Source organism: Labeo rohita, chromosome 20, assembly GCF_022985175.1.
Source record: "Labeo rohita strain BAU-BD-2019 chromosome 20, IGBB_LRoh.1.0, whole genome shotgun sequence".
Lineage (NCBI taxonomy): Eukaryota > Metazoa > Chordata > Actinopteri > Cypriniformes > Cyprinidae > Labeo > Labeo rohita.
The window spans coordinates 17,415,293-17,440,110 of NC_066888.1; the positions used below are offsets into that span (position 1 = coordinate 17,415,293).

The 24,818-nt window shown below is 34.1% G+C and overlaps 1 protein-coding gene across 1 annotated transcript; it reads right to left on the reverse strand.

The window, feature by feature from the left end:
• Window positions 1–60: 60 nt before the first annotated feature.
• itpk1a (inositol-tetrakisphosphate 1-kinase a) lies at window positions 61–23,728 on the reverse strand. The gene is given in 12 exon segments (XM_051138579.1): window positions 61–1,097; window positions 1,099–1,285; window positions 3,728–3,890; window positions 4,224–4,291; window positions 7,222–7,387; window positions 8,289–8,329; window positions 8,465–8,563; window positions 13,037–13,154; window positions 14,215–14,340; window positions 20,488–20,512; window positions 23,136–23,232; window positions 23,363–23,728. Coding segments are annotated over 11 exon segments (1,188 nt in total). The 5' UTR covers window positions 23,231–23,232; window positions 23,363–23,728; the 3' UTR covers window positions 61–997.
• Window positions 23,729–24,818: the final 1,090 nt, after the last annotated feature.

Consider the following 24,818-nt stretch of genomic DNA (forward strand, 5'->3'; position numbering starts at 1 on the left):
CTCAAGGAGACCCATAACTGATGTCAACACAGCAGACAAACAATCAGACTTTGCAGTGTTTAAGTGTGGTTTTATTCTCCTTTTCATGTTACTTTAGAGTTTTTGTCTGTCTCCAAAGAAAACAAAATTAACATATTTACAAAGTATACATCATGTACAGGAATAGCGTAATGGGCATAAAACGGACTAACAAACAACTATCAAATTGAACACATTCATCAATTACACTGCAGGGATAGTTTTTTTTTTTTTTTGGTAAAAAAAAAGACAATTTAACACAATAAAAGTGTTTTTAAAATATCTTCTTTTGTGCACTAAAAAATAAAGAAAGTCAAAATGATGACTGAATTTAATTTTTTGGGTTACCTTTTTATTTTTGGTTAAGTTTTTTAATTTTCTATATGCAATCAATGCATAACCCCCATACAATCTCAAAGCCCCTGCCAGTGTGGGAGCACCTTTACAAGGTTTTCGGTCCTTCAGATATGAAATGATTAGGCTTAAAAAAATCTTACACTTCAGTCTTTTTTAAAAAACAACCAGAGCTGCTCTTGCTGTGTTTTAAAAGATTCATTTCCAGCAGATTGCTTCAGACAGCACTAAAGGTCTTCTAGCTCTCTTATTTGGCCAGAATTTACGATACACCGCTTTAGTGCCAGCTGGACACTTATTTAAATAGTGCAATGTCTTACACCCAAATCATGACACCTATTTTCTTTCAAGTATCTCATTAATATATTAACATCAATAAAATGTATAGTTCCTCCACAAAGCCCTTTTCCTTCGAATCAAGTTCAGTGCAACATTCATAAAAAAATCAAATGTCCAAAATCAGGTCGATCCATTCCAAACACGAAATTAAATAATGAGAAGACTGATACACATTCAATCATTTCCTACACAATTCACATTTGGCACAAGGAATTTTCTATACACCTACCCTTTGATGAAGCATCATTTGGTTTGTGAACAGTAATGAAATATTCTATCGCATGGGTCACTGCGAGGACGTCTCCGTTGCTAAACTCGATCTGCCATGCGGGTGAAAGTTTGGAGCCATGCAAGCGCCGCCGCAGCTCAGTCCCTGATGGGGGGACGCTGTCCATCAACCAACTGCTTTCGTTTCCCAGCATGCCACAGTGCATCCCGCAGGCCACAGACGGGCTCTGCGCTATCCCGTTCACTCTCAGATGACCGCACGGCGCTCCGTTAGACACCTGACCTTGCAGGACGCTGGTGATGTGACTCAACAGGTCATCGAAAAACTCGGGCACTCCTTCATAACCTGCGTGAAAAATGAAGGTGGTTTTAGTTAACAGTAGTTAATGGGTTCTCGTGACAGAGGCAGATTAATAAAAGGCAGATATCATCTGTTGTCTCACTCCTGCGGTATCATGGGACTCGTTGGATGTACCACTGAGAGATATGAAAGTGCCGTTCCCTGCTAGATACACAAGATCACCATGGCAACAAGCAGAGAGAAGGCCAGGTGGCTTTTAAACATACTGTAAGCTGACAAACACAGCTGTGCCTGTAGTTACTAGTAGAGTTTTGAAATCAAGGGCTTTACATGTACTTGTCCCCATTTTTCCACAATGTTCTACACCTTCTTGTGGGACTTCAGCTGAATGTTGATGTATAGGTGAAAGCAAATACTTTAACAGAGTGAATAGAGTATATCTATCTGTCTATATAATACTATGTATAAAATAGGGGTTAATATAAGTTCATTTGTATAGATAGTGAATATATTTTATCTTTCAATTTCTATATTCTAGTGTTGGGTGATATATGCACACGGTATGAATTTTTAAAAAGCTGGCATGTAGATAGTGTTGTAAATTGAGAAGGGATCCCGTAATTGCCCTGCTGAAAAAAACAGCTAAAACCAGCCTAGGCTGGTTGGCTGGTTTTAGCTGGTCGTTCCAGCTGGTCTCCGAGCTATGACCAGCTAAGACCAGCCTAAGCTGGTTTCAGCTATTTTTTTCAGCAGGGTGCATACACTTCTGACTAATGGTTGGAAAACTTGTAGAACTATTAATAACATGACAAATTCTTCAACTGGGCAAATAAACCAACTGTAAACAGCAGTTGTATTGTATTTTTGTATTGTATTTTTGAATGAAAATAAGACTTTAAATTTTAATATCGCTAGATAAGACCCTTCTTCCTTGGGTGGGATCATTTACAACCGCATTTGGGATCGTTTGAAGCCGCATTTAAACTGCGTTTTGGAAGTTCAAATTCGGGGCACCATACTAGTCCATTATATGGAGAAAAATCCTGAAATGTTTAACTCAAAAAAAAAAAAAAATTCTTTACGGCTGAAGAAAAAAAGACACGAACATCTTGGATGACAAGGGGGTGAGTAATTATCTGTAAATATTTGTTCTGGAAGTGGACTTCCCCGGTGGGCCAGTTTGACTTATAGCCCCACAGGTCTGAAATAAAAGATATACATATATAAAATCGGCCACTGGGAGGCGATATTGCATTTTTAAAGGGTGTAAACGATTGTACATTGTGTGGTTTTTCACACATATGCACCATATGTGTATCATATGACAGAACTCCTCATTCCAGACAACTTTGCCTCCAGAACCACTACAGTCAATTAAATTGCTTGTTTAATGATTGAGACGATGTAAAAAAAAAAAACAATTTAACCTAGTCCTAGGATTTTCGCTCAGTCTGGGAAAAAAACACTGCAGTACAATTCTCTGGACTCTTAAGGCCATCAAATTATCAAAAAAAAATTGGAAATATACCCTTAGGAAGCTATAACATAGTCGTTTAACAAAGAGGCCTGTCCAAATTTACCCGAAATCCTATAAAGCCTAAAGGAAAACTCAAAACTTCACAAAACCTGCTGAGCACTTGCAACAGGTGATTCTAAACAAGCATGTAAAGTTTTAAGGAGATCAGACCACTGCTGGCACTATAACAATCATAAACGTTAAAAAAACATCATATTTCTATTACCTGTTTTGCCGAAATGTTTTTTAATCATTGATTTAGGTGGATACAGACTTACTAAATAATATGTCTTTTTCCATATTTGCTCAAATGCCTTAAAGCACTTAAACCCCGGTAATCGCTGCTTGCGGCTATATTTTTCATTTGTTTAGTACAAGCAATCTGTGAAATGGGTGACTTGTCAGACTTCCAAAAAGGGCAAATCATGGAAACCCATTCAGCAGGAATGTTTTCAACAGCCTAATTGTTTGGTGTTGTAAAAACAACAGTCATTATGATTATGATTGCGTACACAAAGCATAGCGAGATTAGTGGTTGAACACCCAAAGTGAATTATAGGGAACATCAAACACTAAAAATGATAAAATGCTAAAATGGAAAAAATATGGTGTCATGATTTAAAGGAGTGAGGAGTGATTAGCAGATTCCTTCCAGCGTCTCAGGAGCAAATAGTGATGTTTTTATAAACATCATTCCACTGGTGAAATTCAAAACTTGCATGAATTCTAAGAATGTAGGAAGCTGTTTAAATGATGGTAAAATGGAAAAGAAATATGACCTATGTTAACATTACAAAGCACTAACAGGCCTCTTTATTATTCTGCACTGACACCATGTGGTTTGTTTGCATTATTACATAGCTGGTTTTGAAAGTGGGAATAGAGGTCAGTGCATAAAGATAACATATATTACCCAGTCACTGTTGCACTGGATTCAGTCATTAGCTTGTGAGGAACTGCACGTACAGTACCTGGGAAAGCATTTATGTCAATGACGGCGTGCTGGCCAGTCTGGTTGTTGATAATGATGTCTATTCCGAACAGAGAAATGCCAAGGGCCTGTCGTAACCTTCTAGATATTTTCTGAATGACATCATTGTTGGGCTCCCAGTACTGGCCCTCCATGTTGTCCCTCTAGAAGAAAAAAAGACAAGGGACAAAAAGTTTCAAATGCATGACTGTTGAACATGTATGGTTACTGTTCATTGTGAATGCCAAAACTCTTTTCATAAGACCTTTTAGTTATATATAAACATTTGATAGATTCATTTCCATTTTAACAGGGTGGTTTTTAAATACAAAATAAAATAAATGTCTAAAATGAAAGGATTTAGCTAAATGTTTCCAGGTACTTAAACCACTCCAAATGTTTACATAACAGTTCAGATGAAGGACAGTGTCGTTTTTTCTTGACTTGAAGGAGTTAAAGCATTGCTTGAGTTATAAATGCGAGGCATGTTGACTTACGCAGGTCAGGTCAGAGGAGGACTCTGGTTTAGACACATTATGACTGTTAAAGGATATTGCTCTCCTGTCTGGAAGATAAACAACACAACTTGTTCAGTTGTTCAGTTGGGGACGGCAAGTTTTTTTTCTAACAAAGAAATTAATACTTTTATTCAGCAAAAACGCAATACATTTATTCGTGATATTAAGCAGCACAAGTGTTTTTAACACTGATAATCATACCAAATGTTTTCAGAGCACCAAATCAGAATATTAGAATAATTTCTGAAGGATCATGTGACACTGAAGACTAGAATAATGGCTTTGCCATCACAGGAAAAATACATGTAAAAAACAAACAAAAACATTTTAAATTGTAATAATATTTCACAATATTACTAATTTTACTGCATATTTGATAAGATCAAATAAACGCAGCCTTTATGAGCACAAGAGACTTCTTTCAAGACAATAAAAAATGTGTTAAACTTTTTTTTTTAATTATTCTTTTTGCTACATTTATTCACTGAAGAAACATTCCCAAATCTTTCATCATCTCATTGTAAAGTTTATGCACCAGTAATGACAAAATCTAGGCAACAGTGAATTTGATTGGCCATTGGGGGGCATAATTCACCAAACCACATTGGCATCTGAGAACAATATCTTTGACTTGCTTATTTTAGACAAAATAAACCACTTTTCTGTAAGAGAAGGAAAAAGTCTAAACATCAGCAACATGTGTTGACAGAATGGTCTAGACAGGCTGAAAGGCCCTTGGCCATCACAGAGTTGCTCATGAGTGCCATTAATGTCAATCTCACTTTGTTTCTGATAACAGCTTTCAAACATAAGGAAACCTTATAAAAAGTTCCAGACTAAGTGGGGTTGTTAGGATATATGCTTGTGTTGGATGGCTAAAACTAGTTGAAAGAGACCTGATGTCTACATTTCTGGACCTGGCACCCTATAAAGTGTTTTTATTGGATTTGACGTCACCTGGTGAACTTGTGTCCAAATGTGTGACACACACAGAGAGCAATTTACAGATTTGTCTTTATTTCTACGTGAATGTATACCTTGATGAATACAAAGCAGCTTCTCTAAAAACTATACTACTATTCAAAAGTTTGTTCAAAAGTCTCTTATGCTCACCAAGGCTACAGTAATGTCCAAAAATATATATATTGAAAAATGTTATTTATTTCTGTGACGCAAAGCTGAATTTTTAACATCACTACTCCAGTCTTTAGAGTCAAATGATCCTTTAGAAATTATTCTAATATGCTAATTTGGTGTGCAAGAAGCATTTCTTACTATTATCAGTGTTGAAAACAGTTGAAATTAATTTTTTTTTTTACTGTTTTTATCTTACTTTTATTTTTTATGTTTTTAGTGTCACTTTTACTCAATTTAATATGCAAGCCTGTTTCTGCCACTGAATTAAAAAAAATTGTGAGTTTAGATCTTGCAATTCTGATGTTGTTTCTCAAAATTTTGAGATATAAACTTGAAATTCTGGCTTTTTTCTCAAAATTTCATCATACAAACTCACAATTCTGACTTTTTTCTCAGAATTATGACATATAAACTCCCAATTCTGACTTTTTTCTCAAAATTTCATCATACAAACTCACAATTCCGACTTTTTTCCTCAAAATTCCATCATACAAAGACATAATTCTAAATTTTTTCTCAGAATTATGACATATAAACTCCCAATTCTGACTTTTTCCTCAAAATTTCATCATACAAACTCCCAATTCTGACTTTTTTCTCAAAATTTCATCATACAAACTCACAATTCTAAATTTTTTCTCAGAATTATGACATATAAACTCCCAATTCTGACTTTTTTCTCAAAATTTCATCATACAAACTCCCAATTCTGACTTTTTTCTCAGAATTATGACATATAAACTCCCAATTCTGACTTTTTTCTCAAAATTTCATCATACAAACTCCCAATTCTGACTTTTTTCTCAGAATTATGAGACATAAACGATCAATTCTGACTTTTTTTCTCAAAATCGCGTGATACAAACATGCAATTCTGAATTATTCTCAGTATTATGAGATGTAAACTCCCAATTCTGACTTTTTTCTCAAAATTTCATCATACAAACTCCCAATTATTACTTTTTTCCTTAAAATTGTGATACAAACTCGCAAATTCTGACTTTTTTTCTCAAAACTGCGTGATACAATCATGGCTTTTTTTCTCAGAATTGTGAGATAAACTCGCAATTCTGACTTTTTTTCTCAGAAATATGACAAACTCAAACTCCCATTTACAAGACAATTCTGACTTTATTTCTCGCAATTATTTATATTGTTTATATTATTCAATTCTAAGAAAAATGTCAGAATTTTAAGTTTATATCTCGCAATTCTGACTTTATAACTCACAATTGCGAGTTTGTATCTCAATTCTGAGAAAAAAAGTCAGAATTGCAAGACATAAACTTGCATTTACAAGAAAATTCTGACTTTATTTCTCGCAACTGTGAGTTTATATCATGCAATTCTAAGAAAAAAGTCTGAATTGTAAGTTTATATCTCGCAATTCTGACTTTATAACTCACAATTGCGAGTTTGTATCTCAGTTCTGAGAAAAAAGTCAGAATTGTGAAATACGAACTGGCATTTATGAGAATATTCTGACTTTATTTCTCGCAGTTGTGAGTTTATTTCATGCAACACTGAGAAAAAATAGTGTGGAAAAAAGTCATAATTCTGAGATAAAAAGTCACAATAAACTGTTTTTTTAACTTCGTATTCAGTGGCGAAACAGGCTTCCATAATTTAATGCATCATCTCTGAATAAAAGATATTTAAGAAAAAATGTACTGACCCCAAACTTTTGAACAGTAGTGTATTTAACACTTATGAAAATGTATGATTTGATTCTTAGAGTTTGATTTAAGATTCAATTCTAGAGGAAAATATTTCTAAACAAATAAAATTCATTAAATACTTTAAACCATCCATCACAGGGATATTGTGTGACTCAACTGACCTGTGGGTCCAGATGGGAAATTTCTAATGGAGGGCCGCTGCACCACACTGTAGGCCTCTCCCACTACAAACACCTTATACAGCACTGCATTATGGTTGATGAAGCTCTGGAGGACACATGGCGGCTTGATGTCTTTCAGATCTTCCTCGCTGAAGATGATGGCCATCTATGGAGCAGGAACCAAATCAACATCTTAACTCATTCCAGAGCAGGCTGGTTACAAATTAACAAATAATAATAAAATACATCACTCTTGTGATGTTGAAATGTAAAGGAGCAAGTCAAATAAAATGTATGTACTGTACTTCCTGATGCTAAAACTGCCACACCAAAAACCCCCTCAATCCGTAAGTTCCTTGTCTTTCCTTTACCTAAGTAAACTGATGTGCTCACAGTCATAAAACACATGACTGTCAACCTGTTTGCACAAACACAGTCGTGGTGACATATTAATCTAGTACGCCCCTCACTGTCAACACTGTAAAACAGAGTCACTAGTGTCTTGAAGTAGTATTCTGAAGGAATGCAAGAGATCTGAGACTTTGCCTGTACATTAGTCACTGAGAATCAAAGATATGGTCTCCATAGCAACAGAAGCTGCACCCCTGTTAATGATCCACGAGGACGGCAGGGTTACGTGTATTTCAGAGCAATGAGAGATTCAGCTTTACTCTCTCTTTAAATACTTTACAGGCGATGCGGTTAGTATTGCACTTTTAAGGCACATTAAATGAATCACTGTAGCCTTTATGAGGCAGAAGTGGTTGCAGTGTTGGTGAAATATCAAAAAAAATTATGTCTTTTTAAATACTACTACTACTAATAATAATTAGACTCTCAGATGTCTAGATTTACTAAATAAGAAACCCTGCATGAAAAATTGTGATCAAGCCCAAAATTAATCATTTTAATGAGACACCAGTCAATGTTAGAAATGATTAACTAACATCATGTAGCAGCTCTTATGTAATGGATCAGAATAGCACTGTGCTCTACAATACTTATCTGCTGCTTATTATGTAAGATATGAAAAAATAGTGCAGGTTACAGAAAGTCCAGTTTCTTACCTCATGGGAGTTGATGCCATGAGCAACCTGGGTCTTGCAGACTGCAATCAAACAAAAACAGTGTGAAAATTCAGTACACAAGAGAGAATATATAAGAAACAGCTCCTTTTCTGAATTAGATGAGGCAAATCTATGTATGTCAAGATTACTGATGATTTTAAACGATAGGGACTTACTGAAGGGAAAAGTGATTCCATGTTTCTGGAGCTGCTCCAGAGTCTCAGTGCCACATTCACTCTTGAGGACCATGAATGGAGGTGAGCAGATTCTGTCTTCTACAGAAAACACACATGAGCACATGCTAGTGTCGGTATAGATACATTTAGTACATTAAAAATGTATTTTATGCACATAACAACTTGAATGTACTTCTTTTGTGTTGAGCATGTTTTTCATATCTGGTTAAAAATGTAGTTTGATAACGTCAGTGTGTTCCCAGTGGGCACCTTGATATCAATTTGACGTCAAATATTGGTCAATATTTGATCAAGATGCTGTAATGTCATTTTAAATTCAGCTTAATCTGACACTGAAAGTGGTTTAATGTACTGTATATGTAGGCCAATATGTTTACAACAAATTCAGGTCATGTCAAATTGACTTCAGTTTGATTTGCATATTTGATCTGTTTTTTTTTTGACGTCAGTTTTGACGTCAATTTGATATGACAATCTCGAGAATAAATAAAAGATTAAAAACTAAAAACTTTATTATTTGTTTCAAACCACTTCACTGCTTATTATTTAAAAAAACCCAAATGAGAGTTAACAATATCAGATAATTTGACAAAGCAAGGTTGGTTTGGGTTATAAATTGTCCCATACAAACAAACAAACAAACAAACAAACAAACATACAAACAAACAAACAAACAAACAAACACAAATAAATAAATAACACTTTTACCTTAAAATATATTTACAAACTTTTTTGAAAATGATTATTAGGATTATGATCAGGATTAAGCCAGTTGTTAACAATTTTCTTATAACTTTAAAAAAATGTAAAAAATATTTTAAATATTTTAAAAAAATTGTCTAATAATGATATTTCAATGAATTAATTAATTAATGAAAAAAAAATAAATAAGTAAATAAGTAAATAAATAACACTTTTACTATGGAGAACCTTTCTAAAAATGATTATTAAGATGATGTTAAAACTCTAAAAATGTTATAAAATATTTAAAATTGTCTAAAATATTAAGGGAATAATAATTCATGATATTTGAATTAATAAATAAATAACACTTTTTACTATGAAGAAATTATTATTATTATTATTATTATTATGAAAAAGATTAGTTTATGCTATACAGTCCCATAGAGTGATTTTTTAAAAAACTTAATGATATGAATACATACATACATGCATATATACATAACATTTTTACCTTGAAAATATATTTAAAAACTTTTTTTGAAAATGATTATTAAGATTAAGTTAGCTGTTAACAATTCTCTAAAAACTTTAAAAATATTTAAAATTGTCTAAAATCTGAAGGGATTAACAATTCATTATATTTGAATGAATGAATGAATGAATGAATAACACTTTTTACTATGGAGACACTGTTGTTGTTATTATTATTATTATTATTATTAATATAAAGATTAGTTTATGTTATAAAAAGTACCATGTAGCGATTTTCTAAAAAAATGTAATGATATAATATTAAGGAATTATTAATGCACGATATTTGAATGAATGAATGAATAAACAAACAAACAAATTAATTAATAAATAACACTTTTTACCATGAAGATATAATAATAATAATAATTATTATTATTATTACATAAAATTAAGATTTAAACATTTAAACTATATGTCACTGTAAAGAAAAAAAGAAAAGAAAACATTGACATCTGTCTTCTTTACTCTTCTGGATCCGATCATGATGGCCCACTCTGATTAGGAATTTTGTTTGTAAAGGTCTGGGAGAAATACAAGGCGGTGTAGAAGTTTCTTTGATGCGTTAGATTTCATTTCACTTGCTCTCACTTTTTCTTTCTAAACTAGCTAACATTTCTTTCTTTCTTTTTACTGTCTTTTCTCAAACCTACACACATGAATGAAAACATAACAGGCCAGACGACAGCACCTTGACAAGATTAACCAGCACACCCTGAGCATAGCTCCTTGCAGACACTAAGTTTGGATGGAGGTCTTAATGATGTGTATAGCCTGCACACATTTTAAGTGATGAGCACACTTTATACAGGATAATATTACTAATGGATCCACGGAAACATTTATAAACCGCTGAGGTATCTGTGAAATTTCAGCTTGCTTTTGATCTGCAACCATCAATTAAATCTTATAAACAGCTTCTTTTCCAAGAGTGAAAGCACAGGCTATTTATAGCCGCTCAAAAACAATCTTCTTCTATGTTGGGCAGCTCAGCATATTAAAGCATCACATTTTACATTAGATAAAGAACCTGAATCAATTTGATCAAACAAGCAGTAACCTTTAAAACAGCTATAAACACTGAATAAAACAATGTGATGTGTAACAATGATATATGAGATAAGCTGAAGTGAGTATTTTGGGGTTGATTATGATTCATTACGAAACCACAGGATGAGCACCAATTTACACAACCAGTCAAATGACTCAAGATGAATCCAAAATAGCAACTTTACTGCAAATCCTATGAGTAAGAATGTAAACGAAGGTTGCATAAAGTGTAAAACGTCAGGAGCATGACAGCTTGTTGTCAGTAATTCACATGGACTTGACATGGCAGTTGATTAACTCATGGAAAAATGTGCCTCTTTTAACAAAATCACTCATTGATGGCAATTGCTGATAGCGTCAAACATGCATGTATTGGGCAAGTGAGCTATTTTAAAGGATCTTGTGTAATACAGAGGGTATATGAGCTGTGTTATCTTTCTTTCCCCAGAATCCCTTGCACTGTTGTTTCATAAGCTAACAGCCATAGAGGCAGTTGCCTGGCAAGCGGGCGCGAGAAAATAGTCACTCCCTTTGTATCCTAAACAGAGTCGTCTCGTTCTTAGAGACTGGGGAAGCACCAAGGCGGATGGTTAACTTCACACCAACCCTCAGCTGACACTCCTGTACCCACTGGAGAACACTGACGTTCTGATATGGTTTTGATTGGACAACGTGGCCTTCTCTGATCTGAATGCAAGAGATTTCTCTGTGAACAATTTTGAAAGCACAGTAATTTTCGCATTTAAAGATCTTTTATAACATAAACTTTATATCTAATGGAGTCCAAAACCCCACACTGTTACAGTGACCATACAAGATCAAGCAGTTCATTCTCAAAAACCACTAAAAATGTCAATAAAACGTTTGTGCTAAATTATAAAAGAATGCAAGATGAAACAGTCCCAGACTTTAAAGGGAACCTCGGGTATTGAGACTTGTATGACTTAACGTAAAGTATATGATGTCTCTTACTGAAATATGTAGTAGAAAACCCATGAAAGACTTACATCATATAAGAAATCTGCATTGTTTTATACATATTTTGGACTGTGGGGGGCGCTATTATTTCGATGACGTCAAATGGTTGTACTCAGTGAGCTAATGGCGCTACCTATTGCTATTTTTACTACAACACAACTTGGAATACACAACTCTGGAAATAAAATACTGATACGATGCCACATTGTGTGGCTTTTGGTTCCAATTTTCAGTCGATGGGCAACAAGAGAAGCGATGTAAGTCTTCACTGCTTTCCTGGTGATAAGAAGAGGACCTGCGTCTTTGTTCTCTTCACTTTAGCCCTGATGCATTTGAGCCTTTTATTAGACCACAGCTACTGAAAGATCTTACAAATGGCAGAGACAAGAAACGCTAGATGCCATCCTGGCAGGATGTTTGTCATGATGCTGGAGCCACTGTAGGAGTATCGCAGCACAGATTTCACTTGAAATCCAGGGCTGTTTAGACTCCTTGTGGGGAAAATTGATGGTATGGCATTTGGTTTAAGCCTATGCTTCTACACATCACCACCTGTAAGCTCTTTCAGTAGCTGTGATCATCGTATCAGGGCTTTATTTTCCGAGTTGTGTTGTGGTAAAAATAGCAATAGTCAGTAGCTCACGGAGTGCAACTATTTCACATCATAGAAATAATGGTACCCCCATAGTCCAAAATATGTATACATTTATGTGGATTTTTAAAATAATGTAAGTCTTTCAAGGGTTTTCTACTACATATTTGAGTAAGAGACATTTTGAATGGTAATTCAAACTTTTGAATGGTAGTGTGTGTAGACACTTATGTGTGGAAATATTTAGGCTGAATATTTAGAATAAGAGTGCAGATTTAGATGGAATTCCTTAGGCACTACGCCATTCACACAGCTGGTTATTCTGTTGGCTTGTAGTGAGCTGGCGGGCCTCCTGTTCTTTCAGTAGCCAGTGAATACAGCGTGCAAGCAGTACAAAGAATGAACAACTCAGCAGCTTTAGGACATAAGCCCTCTATAAGCCTCACACTTCCCCTGTGGAAAGGCAAAAACCTGCCCTCCTCATGTTAGTTCACCTCTGAAGAACAAAGAAGGTTCTAAAGGCCTGGTTTACAGAACCGTTTACAACATTTAGAATAAGTAGAAATCGGTCTGATCCACATCTAACTGACGTAACGCAACCAAACACAGTTTGTTTTCTCTTATCTGAAATATATAGCTGGGTTGCCCATTAATAACTGTATTTAGCACAGCAGTATGCACACATGTATCATTGTGTATTAGTGCTGTAGACAGACCTTGCATGCATTCTTCAAGTTTATGGATTAGCTTGTATGACTTGCAGCGGTCCAGCAGGGTACGAATAGCGGGAAGAGGGTCAAGAATCACTGTTTCAGGATGAGCATCTATGTAGTCCTGGAAAGAGGTCAAAAACATATAATTCATGAGGTCTTGCTTTGTATGCACAGCATAATGAAAGAACAATATCAGAAGTTATTAAAAAACGGCATAAAGATAAATAAAAACATACATTATCATTCAAAAGTTTGAGATTAGTACGATTTTTATTTTTTATTTTTTTAAAGAAATTCTCTTATGCTCATCAAGGCTGCATTTACTTAATTAAAAATACAGAATAAAAATGTATTATTGTGAAATATTATTACAGTTTAAAATGATGTTTTTCTATTTTAATAGATTTTAAAATATAATTTATTCCTGAGATGCAAAGCTGAATTTTCTTTAGCCATTACTCCAGTCTTCAGTGTCACGTGAACCTTCAGAAATAATTCAGATAGGCTGATTTATTACTTTTATTATCAATGCTGTTCAATAATTTGTTGGAAACAGTTGAGCTGTTCAATCTTTTTTGAACCTGTGGTTCTTTCAGGGTTTTTTCTGGATTCTTTGATAAATAAAAAATTAAAAAGAACAGGATTTATTTATTTTTTTTTAGTTTTTATTTATTACAGAATACTGAAAAAAAGTATCACAGATTAAAATATTAAGCAGCACAACTGTTTTCAACATTGATAATACGTCAGCATTAGAATGATTTCGGAAGGATCATGTGACACTGAAAACTGGAGTAATGATACTGAAAATTCAGCTTTGCATCACATGAATAAAATGCATTTTAAATTATATTCACATAGAAAATAGAAAATTTTATATTAAAATAATATTTCACAATATTACTGTTTTTTCGGGATTTTTGATCAAATAAATGCAGCCTTGATGGGCAAAAGAAAATAATTAAAAATAAAATAAAATAAAAATCTTTTGAATGGTAGTGTATAATATTACAGTATTATTTAAAATTATTACTAATAACATATAGTTATTTTATATTAATATAAAGTATTATTATTAAAAATAAACAAAATACATATTGTTCTATATTTTATTTAGCATTAAATTCAAGGCGTAAAGAGCAGATAAATGCATGGCCACTTGAGCCGATTCATCTATTTACCTGAACACCCTGAACAAGTAGCAGAGACTCTGTGACATTTTGGTCAGCATCAACAATGTGGTCTGTCAGCTTGTGGATAATGACATCAAACGGACCCTGCTTCTCTATTGGCTGGCTCAGATCCAGCTAGACCGGGAGAACAAGGCCAAGAGCTCAGTAAACATCCACAAGACATTTTTTTAGCAATAACTCTAATGTCAATACATGACCAAGCAGAGGATGTCTTTTTCTCAGAAATGCATCTGTATGTTTCATTTGTCAGAAATTAAGCATGATAATTAGCAAATTAATATGTAATATGTTGACAATATAAACAGCATGCCTACATTTTGAAATTCCAGTTTTGCCACAAAGTTCTGTTTGCACAAGGGTGACATACAAAGAACGGATGATTATTTGAACTGAATTATAAAGCTCAGGTCTGGAACACTGTGAAAAATGCATATTCACAGTAACTCGTATTTATAAATATAATGGTAACAGTACAGACGCAGTCGACTATGCAGCGTATGACAGACAGCACAATGTGTCCTGAAGGTTTTACATGACGTCCAGTATGGAAAATGTCTGCTTGGGGTACGTAGAACATGTGGTCCCTTTGGGTTTAACCTTTGAGGATAAGAGCATATTTCTTTTGGATCAGACCACAAAGGTTCTTGGCAAACATCAGAGGCATTTGTACAGTTAATAGGGGATGGGGGCATCTCTAAGTGCACTTTTATTTAAAATGCTTAGATCAGAGTCACTCTTTTAAAAGCAGCACCAAATACAGGACTTGGGCTGTGTGGATCCTAAGGGGCTTATTAACTTATTCCCTAAATGGCTCTGTTTCAGATGACAATGTTTGGAGATATTCTCAAAGCCAGCGCAGAGTGTGACAAACAACTCGCGAAAACAGACATAAAGAAAGAAGATGACACAGATTCCTCACAGACACCTCATGACACTTCAGAGAAAAGACCCCTCACTTCCTTTTTGTAAAGGATACTCAGCTGATACACACATCATCTGATATAAAGCATGAGACAGCCATGCGTTACATCACATTAATGTTGTTGTAGTAGTCATTTAAAGTAGCTTTGTAAAACAATGAGTCAAAGAGCTTCACTGCTGATGTATGATGAGGCCTTATTTGCTTTGCTAGATTATTCATCTTCCATCTAACATCTGTTTCCATCATTCCATCTGTTGCTTTCTTGTGTTTAACACAGAAGAAGATCTTTTGAAGAACCAAACAGTTGTTGGTCCCCACTGACTTCCATAGTAGGGAAAGAAATACTATGGAAGTCAATGAGGACAATCAACTGTTTGGTAACTAGCATTATTCAAAATATCTTCTTTTATGTTCAACATAAGAAAGAAACTCTTACAGGGTTGGAACGACATGAGTAAATGATGACAAAATTTTCTTTTTTGGGTGAACCATTACTGCAATTTTGATAAAACGAGCATATGAGACTTAAAAAAAAATTTTCATTCAAAATCATTAAAACATCTTACTGACCCAACGTTTTGATAAAACATAAAAAATGACGATTTATGAGGACATACTCATATCCTAAGAAAACCAAAAGCTTATAAGGGCGTGTGGTCACTCCCATGACCCTTGGGTTATTATATTTTCGAAATGAGGGTGGGTATGTTCTTGAGAAAGTGTAATTACCTTATCTCTATGGTGGTGACATGCTGTAATTGCTGTTTTTAAACAATTTGTAAATGTACTATGAACCTATAAAATAATTTAATAAGTAAAGTAGGCCTGGCTGAGAAGAGAAGGCAAGTTACGGAAACAATCAGTTATTTACATAAAAAAAAAATACAATTTAAATACTTTTTATTCTCAAACGCTCGTCTTGCCTTGCAGTCCTTAAACTCTGTGTATTCTGGCTCAAGACAGTTAGGGTATGTCAAAAAACTCCAGTCATATTTTCTCCCTCAAATTCAAAAATCATTTCAAAATCATCCTACATCGCTGCAGAAGTACCGACTCAGTCTTTGCAAAGTGAACATGCAAAGAAGATCAAACACCCTTAACAAAAAAAGGTAAAACAGCGATATAGGGCGATTTTGAAGTTGAGGGAGAAAATGAGATGGGAGTTTTTCGACATACCCTAACTGTCATGAACAGGAACAAAAACAGTCCAGGCAGATTAAGACAAGACGAACATTTACATCAAAAAGTATATAAATTGTATTATTTTTATTAAAATAACCGATCGTTATGCTAGATAAGACCCTTCTTTCTCGGCTGGGATCGTTTACAGCCGCATGTGGGATCATTTGAAGCCGCATTTAAACTGCATTTTGGAAGTTCAAAATTGGGGCACCACATCAGTCGATTATATGGAGAAAAAGCTAAAATGTTTTCCTCAAAAAACATAATTTCTTTACGACTGAAGAAAGAAAGACATGAACATTGTGGATGACAAGGGGGTGAGTAAATTATTTGTAAATTGTTGTTCTGGAAGTGGAGTTCTCCTTTAACAGTATGTACCCACAAAAAATACACTAAGGTAGGTAAAGACGTACTAAAAAAAAATACTAGCCCCTAATGGGCAAAGACCTAATTATATTGGTATGTCTCTTGTTAATTATACTCAATCAAGAACTTTAAGATAATCCAACACAGGTTTACTAGAGGTTCCTAGTTCAAGAAGTAAAAAAACAGTGACGCAGACTTTGTAAATATTAGCTAGCACACTCAGTATTTTTAAAAGGAAGTTGAAAACTTGTTTTAACTTGGCCTTCGGGTAGTTTATACTGAAAATGTCTCAAATGTTTCATTGAATGTGTTGTATTGTTGTATATATAGTGTTTTTTTTTGACATAATGTTGTAAAGCACTTTGAGTCACATTTTATGTTTGAAAAGTGCTATATAAATAAACGCATTAATATTATTATTAAAGGGATAGTTCACCCAAGAATGAACATTTTGTCCTCATCAAAATAGCAGTAAAACAGTAATACTGTAACATTTATCTGATCAATTTTAAAAAGGAATCGCTTACCCAAAAATGAACATTTTATCATCATTTACTCATCCACAGGTCGTTCCAAACCTGTATGAGTTACTTTCTTATGTTGAACATAAAAGAAGATATTTTGAAGAATGCTGGTAATCAAACAATTTCATGGAAGTCAATGGGGACCAACAGTTGTTTGGTTCTTCAAAAATCTTCAAAATATCTTCTTTTGTGTTCAACATACTGTGAGAAAGAAACTTTTATAGTTTTGGAGTAAATGATGACAAAATTTTTATTTTTGTGTGAACCATTTCTTTAATTTTCAAAAAAGCAATGAGATTAAGCCCTTTTCCTTTGATCGCTTTTAGTAACTTAATGATTAAATAATCACATTGTCTTAATCAAATTAATGACACTTCCCCTGCTTAAAGTGATCAGCAAATGGACTGATTGCTAGATAGTTTAAGTAGTTTAGAGACCCTATAAAATCTGGGTGCAGCTGAGTAGTCTATTGCATGAGACGAAAACAGGTCAAAGTCCAGCCTATACTCTCTTCGGTTTCTATGCCCTACATGCTGTGGATAGCAAAGAGGTGTATATCTTGGGAGTGGAGAAAAGCCCTTAGTGTTTCACTCATCCAGACAGCTTTACTGATAAATGTCTGACTCACAGTAAAGACCCAGAATGACAGAACAAGGACCTTGGTTTAGTCTACCAGCCTTCACATTCAAGTCCCAAAACAAAACAAGGTGACTCTGTTCCTTGAATTCTCTTCATTTTCCATGGCAAAACAGAAAAGGACAATGTTTGTCCATAAACATACACTTATTTATTTATTTTTTAACCAAAGATAGGCCTTGAGTTCTATGTCTGCAAGCAAATCTACACCTCATTTCCACTACAACCTGCTTGGTTTGTTATAGAAGGCCCTTTACGTATCTCAGGGCCACCTCAGCTCCTCTTTAACTTAACACAATATAAACATGGCTGACAAGGGCATGTCCTGCTGGAATGTGCAAATACTGTCTTCATATGTTCACTGAAAACATTACCACAAAGAGCCAGTCATTTACTCCAAAATAAAGCATTTCCCCATGTCACTACATTCAGCTGAGTTTCTGCTATTTTCTAATTTAATAATTTTTACGTTTCATCCCGGTTGAAAAAAAACAGCATATGCTGTTTATGTGTGTTCTGAAGCATGGTAGCCGGTTTAAGCTGGTCCTTAGCTGGTTATGAGTTGGTTTAAACTGGAAATAGCTCGTGCTCAGAACCAGCTTATAACCAGCTCAGGACCAACCAAGGACCAGCTCAAACCAGTTACCATGCTTCAAAACCTAACCAGCATATGCTCTTTTTTCTTCCTCAGGGATTAATATTTTTTTAATTATAAAAAATAAAAAAATAAACATATCTTTAATATTTCTCCTTAATTGTTGTATCTTTTCTATTTTTAAAACCCTGAAGGTTTAAGTAGTTCAATCACAGGTTTCTAATCAGTCTCAGACCAACAGAATAATAATACTGTCTTAAATGTGTCACGGTACATTCTGATCTCTGAGTCATTTGTCTAATGATTTATCAGTGCGCCAAGGTGAAACAAAGGTAAGGTGTTACAAATGCAACAGAATCGTTCAATAAACACCCATGATGCTGTTAACCTTGAGCAAACATAGCCTGATGGTGATGGCCTAACTTGAACAAAAGTCATTCAAGAACAGTTCATGTTCTCTTCATCAGCACTAAAATGGAGTGGCAATTGGTTTTGCAGATAAAAGAAATTAAAGACATCTGTAGAAGACAAAAACAACACTCTTGACACTGACAAAGCCAGGTGTTCCTTACTAGGACAAAATGTGCGGGTGAACCCATTTACAGTGCCACTGTTATCAATGAGAACAGATTGGGTTTAATCTACAGTATGTGTACTACGACCTATGTGTCCCACTATACTAATGTCCTCAGTATGACTTTATAAAATTACTTGATAAATAGACCACTGAGTATAATCCATCAAGACAAGCCCTAGCTTAGACTATAAATATGGTTCATATCAAGCAGATATAAACCATATTGGCCAGGAAAAGGTAATCAGTGCAATTTCCATGCAATTTTGTAGAAGCAAACTTACGTTTTGTTATGTTAGGCTATATTCGGCCCTGGCTGAGAACTGCTTTGGAGCAAAAAAAGGCTCTATATGCTGTTTTTACTGGCATTTGTTCAAAAAAGCCACAAAAAAAGTTCATGCAATATCAGAATGAACATTAATAATACGGCATTACAGTAAGCAACGCCAGCATTGTTAAACAATGAATTTGCAATACAAACCTCAAAAAGCACAATTCCAACCGCATATACACTACCAGTCAAAAGTTTTTGAACAGTAAGATTTTGAATGTTTTTTTAAGAAGTCTCTTCTGCTCACCAAGCCTGCATTTGATCCAAAGTGCAGGGAAACAGTAAAGTTTTGAAATATTTTCTATTTAAAATAACTAGATATTTTTTAGATGAATAGAAAGTTCAGGAGAACAGCATTTATCTGAAACAGAAATCTTTTATAACATTATAAATGTCTTTATCGTCAGTTTTGATCAATTTAAAGCATCCTTGCTACTGTAAAGTATTCATTTCTGTAATTTCTTTCCCATAAAGCTTTTGAATGGTATAGTGGATAACGTTACAAAAGCTTTTTATTTCTGATAACTGCTGATCTTTGGATCTTTCTATTCCTGAAAATACTGATACAAATGCACTCAGCTGTTTTAAATATTGATAACAACAACAATAATAATAAGTGTTTCTTGAACAGCAAATCAGCATATTAGAATGATTTATGAAAGATCATGTGACACTGAAGACTGGAGTAATGATGCTGAAAATTTAGCTTTGATCACAGGAATAAATTACATTTTAAAATATATTCAAATAGAAAGTAGTTATTTTAAATAGTAAAAATATTTCACAATATTACTGCTTTTGCTGTATTTTGTGTCAAATAAATGCAGGCTTGGTGAGCAGAAGAGACGTCTTTAAAAAAAAACATTTAAAATCACAACTTTTGTCTGGTAGTGTAAAAGTGACTAGTTGTGTAGTAATGTAGTAATAGCACTCTGATGGTGATATTTTCAATTCAAGTGTCCCCAAGTATAATAGCTTTGTTTTCATTTAATGAAAGGTATGTTTGTAATGTTTGGAGCAGATGCTGACAATCATATTGTGATGATATTGTGGAAGCAGCCTCACATACAGGCGTTTTGTGTCATGGAAAAGCCATATAAAGAAAGAAATACTGCCATAAGGGTTTCTTACCTGAATCATCTCTATGCCTTGTTTCCTGGAAAACAAAAAAGTGGAAAAACAAGCTATGAATATTTTATATTGATTCCATGTGACATGCAACTAAAGTACTGATGATTCAAATAATGATCAACATGAAATAATGAGAACTTCACAATGAGACAAATTCTTAGGAAGACACGACAGAAATTCAAATAGAACTGGGAAAAATCTTTTTTCTTGGCAACCCAAAGGGGGCTTTTTGACCTAAATAGGAAACAAATAGGAAACAAATAGGACAGAATTCTCCAAATTCCCTTCTCACAATCACAGTCACAACAAAGCAACAAACACACATGCTTTTCATTTCCAGATGACACATTTGTGACCCTGGACCACAAAACCAGTCTTAAGTCGCTGGGGTATATTTGTAGCAATAGCCAAAAATACATTGTATGGGTCAAGATTACTGATTTTTCTTTTATGGCAAAAATCATTAGGAAATTAAGCAAAGATCATGTTCCATGAAGATATTTTGCAAAATTCCTACTGTAAATATATAAAAAACTTAATTTTTGATTAGCAATATACATTGTTAATAACTTTATTTGAAAAACTTTAAAGGTGATTTTCTCAATATTTTGATTTTTTGCACCCTCAGATTCCATATTTTCAAATAGTTGCATCTTTCAAATATTCTTCTATCATAACAAACCATACATCAATGGAAAGCTTATTTATTCTGCTTTCAGATGCTGTATAAATCTCAATTTTGAAAAATTGACCGTTATGACTGGTTTTGTGATCCATGGTCACATTTATGCTATTGATAAAACTAAATAAAACACTCTTTAAATGATAACAGTTTATATAATGAACAGTGTGTCTGATTTGTTGTGTGAACATCTGTATTTTCTTTAACTCTTTAGGTTAAAAGTCCTTGATAATAACAATAAGCTCTCATCTTTTTCAACAGCTGACAAACCTGTTGTGGTTTAACAAATGTAGCACTGTGTGGCAGTTTATCAGTAGTGCTGACTCAGTAGTAGCTTCAAAACTAGGTGAAAATATCTTAGCCTTTCATCGAAAGTCCCAAGACAAATATGCCAGCCAGCAGAATAACAAATCACTGAGCATTTTGCACAAGCTTAGGTAAAATCCCTTTGAAAAACCGGTTATCTCTAAGCTAGAACATGCTCTTGAAAGAAAGGAGATCACGTTACATTAACTCAGAAATGTCATGTAGCCCACGCACGGTACATCATCCGTACAGATACGCATGTTCAGTGCCTCCCTCCGCAAACACAACATTTATAGCATTACAGCCATATTGATGATAATGCAGTGTTAACTTAAATAAGTAACAGGATTCAGCTTTGAATCAGTTAAGTAACAGGCACAGTCTTGCTGCAGACTCTTAGGAATGCATGGAGTCTAAAGAGATATGCAAGTAATGTTACTCCTAAGTCTGTGAAATCAAAGACTGTCTGCCTGCTGGTGCTTATCCAGGTAACCGGTGAACTTTGTCCAGGTCTTTGCTTTTTTTATTACCAAAAATTTCACATATGGTTTTATGACCATCTAATGATAAAAGTCCCAGGACAGTGTTACAAGTTACAGTTTTGTATAAGCAATCTAGCACAGTTCAGAAGGGACTCCCTCGAAAAACAAATGCTTAGATGATTAACAGGTAGACTGAAGAATGTGACAAAGGAAATCCATGTTTTTTTTTCGGGGATGGGGTGCTGGAAGTGAGTTACTGCAGATTTACATTTTTTAGAGACTGTTTGGAGAACACAAACTAGAACAGAGATAACAGTAAGAAATAGTGAATAAACAGCTTTTTATTACATTTACTGGAAACAATAAAGTGAGTGAAACTGTGTCAACGACTGATGTATGAAAGAAGATGAGGCAAGAGGACATGAGGAGGTGTGATGAATCATGTTTTCTAAATCCTGTAAATCATCTGAATTACACATGAATGTTTTGACACTTCAGCTCCTCTCAAAAATAAATCTCATCTATAGCAAGAAGTTTTAAGATTTTAACATGCATTCCTTAAAATAAAGTAGTATATTTTACATTACTAGCACTTTAAATAAGTAGCTATCAATCCAAATAGTGACTCTTTTTTCAATGTAACTATTTATTAGATCAATACTAGTACTTGTTTCTCTACTACTAGTCACTTTAACAGTGTCAAATACTGTAATGCTCACTCCAATAGTATTGAAACATTCAATAATTTTTCTTGTTATAAGCTCTTTTTGTCTGTGTGTTGAGAAAATGACACAACAGGTGCTAAAAGTTATTTAATAAACATTAGTATGTTCTGTACTAAGGTATATTCCAATTGTTACTAGTAACATTTACTCTTAGCAGCAAGATGTTTTCATTGAAACAAGTACAAAACACTTAAATGCACTTAAGTGTGTAAACTAGTATTTAATAAACAGAAGTACTAGTACCTAGTTACTAAGTACCACTTAGTGAATATTAATATCTAATCACTAGTTAAATCAAAAAAGACTGCCTGCTAGTCACTAATGGATAACCTACTACTAAAAATGACAACTAGTAACATAAGCAGAGTTTAGTTCGTTTAAGGAACACATAGTCAAATAACTTTCTATAAGTATAGGCTGCTTATGACTTGTCTGAGATGCGCTTTTACGCACCTGCACATATCGACGAAGGTCTGGAAACTGAGTTTTTTAATCTTCTTCTCGCTGAGCCAGTAACCGACTCTCTTTCCTTTCACGAACGTCTGCATCTCTGGAGAGAGATATGTCAGTCCAAATGCGGAGTTTATTCATTCGAGCAGAAGTTTAGTTGAAGTATGGTAAACTGCACGCAAGAAGGATAGTCGGGTTGTTAATGACAAAAGATACAGAAGATTTCATACCTGACAGAATCAACGTGCTGGATCAATGCGTTCTGATTAGATGATTCTCTTCGTTCGCGTCTCGTAAAGTCCAAGTCAGACTGTCGTCAGTAGTCCATCCAGGGTGGCTTGTGTCCTCCAGAACGCGTGTCCCTCTGTCTAAATAGTTGTTCAATTTTTATGGCAACTTCGTCACATTATTTATATGACACCAACACATATCGACATAACAAACACATCATGACACATCACAGTAGGAAACCGGCGCGTGTGTCCCTTGTCTAACAAAAGATGTGAAATCTCATTTATCCAAATGGTCTGTCCATTTCTTGACAATGCGGTCGATTAACAATGTAATGTTGATTGGCCATTTAGACAGCAACGAAACGTATTTGCCCGGGCACACCCTCTCACAGAGGCGGGCTTTAGCTCACTGAAACTTGCGTGGTGTTTGTGAGGGATCTGCTCCGACTAAATGCATTCATTCATTCGTGTTTTGTTGTACCAAAGTTCAAATCTTTCACAATAAGAAATAAAAAGGGATTAAGAAAAGGGACAGAGACGTTTAGTGTAACCACAGTGATTTTAACGTAGGTGACTAATGTCATTACAAGTAATAGCTATATAAGGTTATATTTTAGTTGCACTTCCAGTCAAAAGTTTTTAGACAGTAAGGTTTTTAATATTTTTAAAGACGTCTCTTCTTGCTCACCAAGCCTGCATTTATTTGATCCAAAGTACACCAAAAGTAGTAATATTGTGAAATATTTCTACTATTTAAAATAACTGCTTTCTCTTTGAATATATTTTAAAATGTAATTTATTCGTGATCAGTCTTCAGTGTCACATGATCCTTTAGAAATCATTTTAATACGCTGATTTGCTGTTGAAGAAACATTTTATTATTATTATTATTGTTTTTTAGGCAGCAAATCAGAATATTAAAAAATTTCATTTTAAAATATATGAAAATAGAAAACAGTTGTTTTAGATAATAAAAATATTTCAGTACTGTTTTTGCTGTACTTTGGATGAAATAAATGCAGGCTTGTTGTTTTTAAAAATCTTTATGTCCAAAAAATGTTGTCTGGTAGTGTATATAAAATATTTTCAAATAAAACATGATAGTTGTTTATTATATAGGCTATTTGTAATGTTTAAATATGTGATTTAGAGGAAAAATAATGACAGTAACTGTTACTGGTCAAGCTTTGGAAATACAACAGACATGAAACTTACATTTTAATTCTTTCAAAAAATAATATAAAATTGCATAAATTATTCTTGAATTGGAAAGTATTTAAAGGAAGAAGATTACATTAAAAACACATAATTTAGATGTTAAATGCTAATTTAATGCAGTTACATTACAATAGAGTAATAGAGTAGTAGTAATAGAGTAACCTCTGTACTTTTTAAAGGGAAAAGCAATTAAATGACAGAAATTAATTACTTAATAACCCATTACACCCAACAC